The sequence below is a fragment of the Somniosus microcephalus genome, chromosome 2 (assembly GCF_052327205.1).
Source record: "Somniosus microcephalus isolate GS21.2 chromosome 2, FLI_Smic_1.0, whole genome shotgun sequence".
NCBI classification, from domain to species: Eukaryota; Metazoa; Chordata; class Chondrichthyes; order Squaliformes; family Somniosidae; genus Somniosus; species Somniosus microcephalus.
This window is the reverse complement of record NC_140988.1, coordinates 291,282,325-291,291,429: the sequence shown is the minus strand read 5'-3', so window position 1 is coordinate 291,291,429 and position 9,105 is coordinate 291,282,325. Positions and strand designations below refer to the sequence as shown.

Genomic DNA, 9,105 nt, shown 5'->3' with positions numbered 1-9,105 from the left:
TTAATATCCTTGAGAAATGGAAGATAGGACATTGTGGTATATATCTTGATGAATTAAGTGTTCTATCTAGTAATTGGATAATCAGAGTATTAAACTTTGTGAATATTTATTGTTATGCATACAAAATCTTTGTAAGATTGAGCATAGGTCTGGTAATCACCCTATTTTGTACTGCTGTTCATAAACAAATTCCTATAAATAAGAAAGTGTATTTTTTTTTAAACTCCTTAATCTTATTTTATCTTCACACGCAGTTATGAAGAAATCCTATCAAACATATAAAGGTCTTGTGTATTTGATAGCAGGATATTTAATACATGCTGTGCGAGTATTCGAAATAACTTGAACAGCATTTTGTCTTAATAATGCGTTGTGAAAAATCTGATATCCATGGTACAATAACATTTCTAATGCAAAAAACAATCAATTCATGTAGTGCTTTATTCGTGTTTAACACACACAAAACACATGGGCACAAGACCTTAGCAGAATGGTAATTTTTTCTATTATTTAATTTTTCATTAAAGAAAAAAAAATGCTTGTGCACCATACTCTTACATCAACAGCACAAAGAACTTATTAAATACAATTGTCGCCAGTAATTTACATTACTACCACGTGATGCAAATGTGTGCATTCTTTTAATTGGTTGTAAACACATTGTAATGCAACATACAAAACATATTACGAGTACAGATTTACACAGTGTAATTATATATACTGCTGTGACCATTTAATGCTGGAGTTTCTGAGTATGTAATTTGCAGCACATCAACATTTCAAACCACACACAGTTACATCTTTCAGAATTATTCAAAACTATTTTACAAAAATTACAACTGCAATTGCAATGCTTTGAACAGTGTTGTGAACTAAAAATTTGATGGTGAACATTTACTAATTGATTGGGGTAAAAATACAGTACTTTTGAAAAGTAAAGGCAATTTGAAACAAATTGTATATATGGTTTATACATAGAACAGATATGTTATCAGATCCAAAGTTGAAACAGCTCTGCAGTTACTCTAACTAGTTGTTCATAAGTTGCTATTATATGATTTTTCCCATAAGTAACATTATACTGTGTTCAGAAGTTCTTTAATATGTTGACTGAAAATACTAACACTTTGTGTGTTTGAATGTATTAGACCTTTGCTACAATTGGGTGTTTATTGTGACACTTGAAGTCAAAAAACTCTAACCCAATTTGACAACCAACAAATAGATACTCATTATTTTTGGAAATGGAAACAGGCTAATACTGTGGTTTGATTACATTCTAAATTGACGTATTAACTTGAAAGTAGAGAAACTACAACAGTAACAGGAATCCTTTAAGCTGCACAAACACCAATAGAACTCATGATTACTAATGTGGCTTCAGGCAGCCTTATCTTTTCCCATGTGGTGACACTTTCAATCCCATCCTGCATAGTAATGAATTGGCATGCTAGCATTAGATTTTCAGCACTTCATAATATAATTCCAGATGGCTGGAATATGGCAACATTTCTTTATGCATTGACCCAGACTCAGTCTGATTTGTTCTCACCAATTCAATCTCGCCAAGACAAATTCATCTGTGCTAAAATGTCCACTTGAACCATTGTAAACTCACTACCACTTACTCCTATCCTACAAAAGTATATTTTATATAACATTTCACCCTACTTTCATTCTACAAAATGCATATAATGTTACCCTACAGGTTATCCTTTCACAAAGTATTCCTAATTCCCAAACTGAGCCCAGCTTGATCTGTCCATCAAAAGATAAGAAATTTGGTCTCTGGCAGTGTGCGTGCCCAAAAGCAGCTTAAAAATATTTGGAGCCCTTTTCTTTCTAAAAAAGCACAAAAATATAAATGCTAAACCTAAAAGTATGATGTAAACCATCTGTGGTAAACATAAATGGCAACGTATAGCAACTCAAAATATGATCCATTAAGGTCCAAAATGAGTGGATCAATAATGGTACTGAGTGCTCATTAATGTTTTAAGCAATGATTTTTCCTGGAACCATAAGGATCAGTGACAGAAAAATCCAATTCACTAAATGCATTGACATTCGAGATCAAATAGCATTCTCAAAGCTATAATCACTTTCTTTTTCTGTCTGGTTTACTTTATAGTGAATAATGACTTTAATGTCGCATTCTGTTCCTGCGTCTTTTAGGGTTGCATCAATAGTACTTTTAATCAGTGAATATATTACAAGCGTTCCTCCACCTGTCACTGAGATCTAGTTCAAAGCAAACATGCATAATAAATGCATGGTTTGCAATGCATTTACAGCATGGTTTACACAAGCTAGATGGTTATATAATGTAGTTTCTGAGTAGAGTAAAATAAATTCATATTAATGGCAAAATTTTCAACCTGAAGCTATAGAAGATAGGGTAGGCAAAACATACAAGGTTATTCTGTTCTCTCAGCAGCCTACCTTTTAAACCAAATTTGTCCCATCCCTAAAACCTCATTTATATCACACATAATGGCATTTTTGCCAAAGAATATTGGAGATGTTTAGTCATGATTTATAACAGACATCACTATGAAAACAAAATCATCATGTTATCATTGAAACAGCTCCATAATCTATGTAATTCCCATTTAAAATGTGTACCTTTTTATTGTAAATACATATCTAATACATGATATAAATAAAATACATCAGGTGCAATGGGATATATTTATATCCCGACCATGGTGCTGACTGCCTTCCCTGCAGTTTTTTTTACTCACAAGTTTACAGGTCAGCCCACTCTTAGGGTATAAACCACATCCCATGGCTCTTAATCAAGTACTTATTTATTTTCACTAATATGCAACATTCGCAAAGACATGGAAAATCAAATACTGTTATATTTTTCCTTTGTATCTTGAATGGTTTCGACTAAGAGTTTTAGTGAATTTTAACCTTTATTTACAACCCATTTTTAGTAGCTTCCTTCTCGGTCACCATTGTTTTTTTATCATGAAATTGTCAGAGAAGCAAAGGATTTCACAATTAAACAATGTTAAAGTTTTAATATGCAACTGCTCCCCAGTTACAACTGCTAATAAATAGAAGGTATTCATCTGTACTATTTACACATATGACATCCACAAAATGTCAAAATATGCAAATACCAGTACATTTAAAGTCTCTGAAGCTACATGTTGAAATAACTTTAAAATGGATGTGACTATATAATACGAATTCTCTCAGTGTAATTTGCCATTCTTCATGTTGCTATTCACTTAGGACATCGCAACTCTCAGTTAAAAAAATGTTTTTTGGTAAATTCTGTGCTTGTTGCAGGGAGGGATTTAAGTGCAGGAAATGGAACACTTTCAATATCAAGCAATTCTAGGTCAGATACAGCACAGTTAAATCCGTAGCAAAGTTCCCTTTACCTTACCTCCACCTCAATCTCAGGAAATTGTCTCCTACTGCAACAATATGATCTTCTTCCTTTGCCCGCATCAGTGATATAGCCAGCTATTCCTACGGCCTCTCTGAATGACATTGATAATTTGGTTTCAACTAGTGCCAAATTAGAAGTAGTATTGTACTTTGGGCCTTTGTTGACTGGAAACTGGGTTCAGTTTATGTAGAATCTTTACTGTTAACCAATAGAGGAGAGTTTCACCTAATCAATATAGGCTAGATTTGAACCTAGAGTAAAAAGCCAGTATCAAATCCACTGTGCCACCTAAACTCCTCCCCTCCAATATATTTCAATGTTAAGGCAACACATGACCGGTTTGTAATTTTTTTTGAGCTTCTTGAGCTATAAACATTAGAATGGGTTTACTTCAAATGTTTTCAGTTCACTCAAAATATTATGGGTTTCCATTGTAAAATCTTTCAGTAAATTCTAAATTTTTCCTTCAAACTTACATCCTAGAAGTTTAATCCTCAGAAACAAATTTCCCAACTTGAACAGCCACACAAAATGCAGACATACATTTAATAGTTTTATTTTGCCTACCCATTCTAATAGCTACTTTGAATTTTTTAAAATTGTTAGCAAACAAGAGAACAACGCCACTTCATCTTATACAGTACAGATCACAATATATACCACAATCAGATGTACAAATTATGTATATTTAGTATAAATTGAAAATTCTTCAGAAAGGCTTTGGGTTGGTTAATGCACAGCTTGTTCCTTGCCTATCAAACAATAAGGTCCAACCCTTGGTTTATCTGCTAACCATCACTCAGGCAATGCCATTTGGCAATTTGTCGCCTTGGGTGCTCACAGATCTCCCTCCAATGCTCCCCCACTGTCCCTTCTGCTGACGCTCCCAGCACCAGGCGCCCGATGATCTCGTTCTTCGTCATTCTGTCAAAATCGATGACCAGAAATTCAACGCTGATGTTTTCAATCCCCTCACATGGAATGTCAAAGACAAACAGCTCATTGAACACTGGATTGAGAGTGCACTTCTTAACATGGGTCTTTTTCTTTGATATTCGTTTCTTATCATGGTACAGGTTGACTTTCACGTAAGGGTCGGCAGCTGGCAAGAAAGCAAGACAATACCGTTTTTCAACTTTTCTAATTATACTTTCTACCATTAATTTTGAAACTCTTTTCAGTTTTTATATTCATAGTAGATTTGAATTGCACTTACTTATTTCAGATATAAAATACAAGTAATCATATGATTAATCTATATTATAATGAGGCTATGCATCCCACAAATGGAAATTCTTATACAAATATTCCATTCAAAATCTTAAAGCATTCAGTATATTCAGTCAGTAACTTTTGATTTAATTGAAGACAATAAATAGATATAAAGATAGAAGGATAGGCACATAGGTACATAGATACAGCGACTGGTTGATCTCAGTGGGATTTTGCTCAGTTCCAGCTGCACTATTACAGGCCACCCTATTTGGATAATTACCTGATAATCCAGACACATCATTTTTAGGCAGATGGCGGGCTTTTAGCACAACAACAGTCAGGGTGTTGGTGGTGGATTGATAGCAAAGGGACACTAATAATTCTCCACGACCCACTGATTTCTGTGAATGAGCAAAAGAAAACACATATGAATAAGCTTTCAGAAACATACTGTTATCACTACACAGTAGATCCTCTCACTGCCCTTTCTGATGACACCATCACTGCAGGAGACAAAAAGATGATCCAACATCTGTCTGGTACCTTGTTACCCATTATTAAAATGATAATCTATATTTTAAACATTCAGTAGTGATAAATCCTGTTTTGAATAACATATCCATTTAGAAAATTAAAGCTGTGTTTATCAGTAATTTACTTTGTTAATTTTATTTTATACAACTAAGACTCTAATCCATTTTGTTCAACATATTTTGGGGGCAGTGGTACATTAGTATTATTTTATATATTTTTATACAGCATGAATTTACCTTAAAATAATTACTCTGCTGTTAGATAGCCAAGCCCTTCTTTGTTTGCTAAGTGTGCAGAAAGTGCCCTGGCTCCCCGATAAGACAGCTGCCTGTGGCTCAGAATGGTGAGAAACTTGAGGCAGGCACATTTTGCCAATGAAATACTGTATAGGGTTAGATGAAGTAGGGTGGGAGAAGGCGCCTGTGGAGCATAAACGCCGGCATAGACCAGTTGGGTTTTTGATTTGCTTTTTTTTTAATGAAATAAAGATCTATTCCAATTCCTCAGTTCGGGACACTCACTAGTTGAACATTTCATTGTGGACCATGTTCCTAGTAGAAGATGCTTTTGAAACCATGGTAACTATTATGCTGCAAGAAGTGCACACCCAACTGATAGCTGTACATTTTTATTAAAACCATAAATATACTACAAAAGATTGCATATTTTCTGCCTATAAGATGCATAATCGTTTCTAAAATTACATGTGATCGAAGTCTACCGCGACTTTTGTGTTTATACGCAGCTCGTCCAGTTTCGGTTTCCATTTTAATCCTTTCAAACTCCAGTCTTCTCATGTCTGTGTCACACCAGAGATCTGCCTCCGGCGCTAACCTAACCTCTCCCTTATCCCCATCAATAACTGATGAGCTGTCTATTTCAAGTAAACCCCGCAAAACACACATCGCATCCATACTGTGGGCAGCAGCGGAGCGCATTCCCCCACCCAACAAGAGGACATTTTAAACATTTACCCGACAGTTTCTTTTGGTGATATCCCTGTTCATCTGCACTTTGCCTTCCGATAGATTGATTCCTGACATCGGTACCAGGACCTCTCCAATGACATCGTCTCTTGAAAACCGGTCAAAGCTCAGCACCAGAAAATGCAGAGACAGGTCTTGCACTTGGCTGTAGGGGATGCCGTAAAACGTGAACGTTTCGTCAAAAGCTGGGTCCAGGGTTTTCCTGAGGACGCGAGTTTTCACTCGATGCTTTTTGTCAGGCAAGATTGACATTTTAATATAAGGATCAGACGTCATCGACTGTTCGTCCATGGCAGGCAGCCCGTGAGCCTCTATAATGTTCACAAGTAATGCCTTCTTATCGAAGTTGTACTTCAAGGAGAACATCAAGGATCCCAGTTTGGGCGGACTGTTTTGTCCTTCAGAAGGTGCCGCTGACTTGTCTGATATTGAAGTCTCGGATGATATACTATCTTTCTCGCCTTCTGAGAATATCTTGGGGGGGACGCTCTCGATTTCTGGGGAGCTGCGGACTTTGGCGTGAGTTTTGGTGAAATTTCCGTTCTGATCGCGACTCTCCAGGTCCAAGTGGAGAGAGTTCTTTGGCATTTTGGCTTTTGAAGAGTCCTTATCTTTATGGTCCGATTTTTCATCCGCCCCGAATTTCTTTTTGCTGCTGAGATTCTCGGGATAGATATCGACTCCCTTCAGCATGTGCACGAATTTATATGGAGGGGTTTTGTTGGCTTTTGACGACTTGCGTTGACAGCAGATCCATGCAAACATGGACACTGTAAATATCAGGCCAAAAGCACTGACTATCCCTATAACTGCCGGCACATCATCTAGAAAAAAAACAAATGTATTCAATAGGATTATGAATCCCATTACAGTTCAAGGGGCATTTTACAAACTTCAGTTTTAATCTTATTAAAGCGACCATCTCACATTGCACCTGCCAAATATTCTTGATTTGAATTATGTTTTTCTTACTGCAGTCCAAGGAAGCAGATTAAATAAATGTCCAATTAGTGTAGAATATACTAAATGGACTAAATTGAGATTCGCAGACTTTTAATTTAAAAAATGCAAAAAAATGTTCCTGAGGCACCTATAGATAAGGTAATTCATATCAATGTTGCCTTACCACATTGTCCTGTCGCTATAACTGATAAACAGCGGCAATTCTGGTTATTGTCTAATTAACGAGGCGAATCGGTGTGAATCCGATTAGCTAGACTCCAATTAGCGCTTCCCCGCTCATACCTACATTAACCAACACGCAGCTTACAAAGATACAGATATGGATTAAAAAAAACGTTTGGACAAAGTGAGCAAACTGGAAGTAAGTAAGATCGAGAAAAGTGAACGGGCGATCGGGAAAGGGAGCAATGAGAATCAAACAAATACAGAACTTTGAGAGAGAGGCAGAAAGAAAGAGGTGGAAATAGGCAATTGAATCACAGACCAACTAAAGCATGCGAATCCAGACATACAAGATAAGGAATCGAGAATAGGCGTTACGATTAGAATATGGTTAGCCAGTTATTCATATTAATATTTACAATATCTGCGTTTCATGGGCAAAGTGCTGTGCAGCAGATTGGCTTTACTGAGCCGGAACACGAGGCATGCGGTGAGCACCGTCAAACCCTAAACACCCAAAGGTGGCAACGCTGTGCCGGAAACAGCCGTCAGCACAGGCACAGAAGTGGCAGCTACATATCTGGAACAAGAAAGCTTTTCAATATCCACCCGAGGGATGAGCTTACCAAAGCTGGTCCCGCTCATCACAATCGGAGCCATGGCGATCCGGGCTCTGTCCGCGGTACTGAAAGGCACCAGTTCTCCGGGTAACGCAGCCACAGATTTCCTCCTCTCCCAGGCGGATGGCTTAATTTATGACTTTCTTTTTAAATGATTTCCTGGAAACTGATCAGACGCGAAATAAAGGGTCTGGTGGAGTGGAGGGGGTTATACTATGCTGGAGATGTGCTGAATCCCAGCTCTGGCTCCGGCACCGGCTGCTGCAGGTCTGAGGAGTCGCAAACACTGTAGACGTGGATGGCTGGATGACGTCTTTCTGACGAAGCCTTGCCTGAGCTGAGCTCTTTTGCTCCCCGAGGTATTTAAATTCTGACCATCAGTTATGTTAAACGGCTGTAGTCTGAATGCTAGCTGCTCGGAGGACAGTAATAGGAGGGACGGGTTTTTTTGTTGCGTCGTTTAATTTCTCCTGGCCAGGAGCGCCGGAGGGGGGCTAGGGGGTTGGGAGAGGCTGACTCACGCCGTCAGCACTGGCTGCTGCAAAACGTGGGAGCCTGGTTTGCACAAAACAGACTTCTCCCTCGCCTTACCGATGCACTTTTGTTTTGTGAGCACAATAATGCAACGGCGTCGAAGCATTTCAGATGGACTGGCATCTGACTTTAGTCCTTTTACTGTTAAAGTTTTTTTGGAGGGAAATTAACATGATCAATCGATCTACGCTTAGATTTCGGGCAAATTCTGTACATTAACGATTCTCCGGAAGGGACCTAACCCTCCCGCCACACACACACACATTCCACTCCCATGCCCGCATTAATTTGGCATTTTGCAATTGATCAGGGAAATAGGATGGACATTAATTATTGATACTTCCTTGTAGAGAAGGCGGACACACACCATCTGCTGGTTAAAGAGATTCAAGACTTGCAATGAGTCAGATGTTCCATTGGCGCGACGATATTTCATTTAGTCAGCGCCTGCAAACCGAGACACCGATTACGCACGTCTAACTTCAGTACTGCAGTATGTTATGTTTCCCTCTTAGGGTTCTTTTTATTTCACATGCTCTATCGACCGGATATCAGAGTTAACACAATCTCTGGTTTGCAGCTGTTCTTATATTTGGTTTTAATGGGGAAAAAAAGTACATTTCAAGCAATTAAATGTTGAACTAAACCCGGAGTCATAAATTACTTTGAATTAAGATTGCAA

The 9,105-nt window shown here is 37.9% G+C and overlaps 1 protein-coding gene across 1 annotated transcript; it reads right to left on the bottom strand.

Annotated features, from left to right (window-relative positions):
- Window positions 1-422: 422 nt before the first annotated feature.
- On the bottom strand, window positions 423-8,487 carry syt4 (synaptotagmin IV). The gene is made up of 4 exons (XM_085973220.1): window positions 7,896-8,487; window positions 6,133-6,968; window positions 4,905-5,025; window positions 423-4,511 (listed from the first exon to the last, which is right to left on the bottom strand). The coding sequence occupies exons 1-4, from the start codon at window positions 7,927-7,929 to the stop codon at window positions 4,198-4,200; spliced, it is 1,305 nt and encodes a 434-aa protein (XP_085829346.1). The 5' UTR covers window positions 7,930-8,487; the 3' UTR covers window positions 423-4,197.
- Window positions 8,488-9,105: the final 618 nt, after the last annotated feature.

Bases quoted from the DNA above. Each gene is read 5' to 3' on its own strand.
- syt4 (XM_085973220.1), bottom strand. From the start codon at position 7,929: ATGGCTCCGATTGTGATGAGCGGGACCAGCTTTG. The intron at 6,969-7,895 runs GTAAGCTCATCC...TTTTTTTTCTAG, and splicing joins GATGAGCGGGACCAGCTTTG to ATGATGTGCCGGCAGTTATA. The intron at 5,026-6,132 runs GTAAATGTTTAA...GCTCATTCACAG, and splicing joins TCACCAAAAGAAACTGTCGG to AAATCAGTGGGTCGTGGAGA.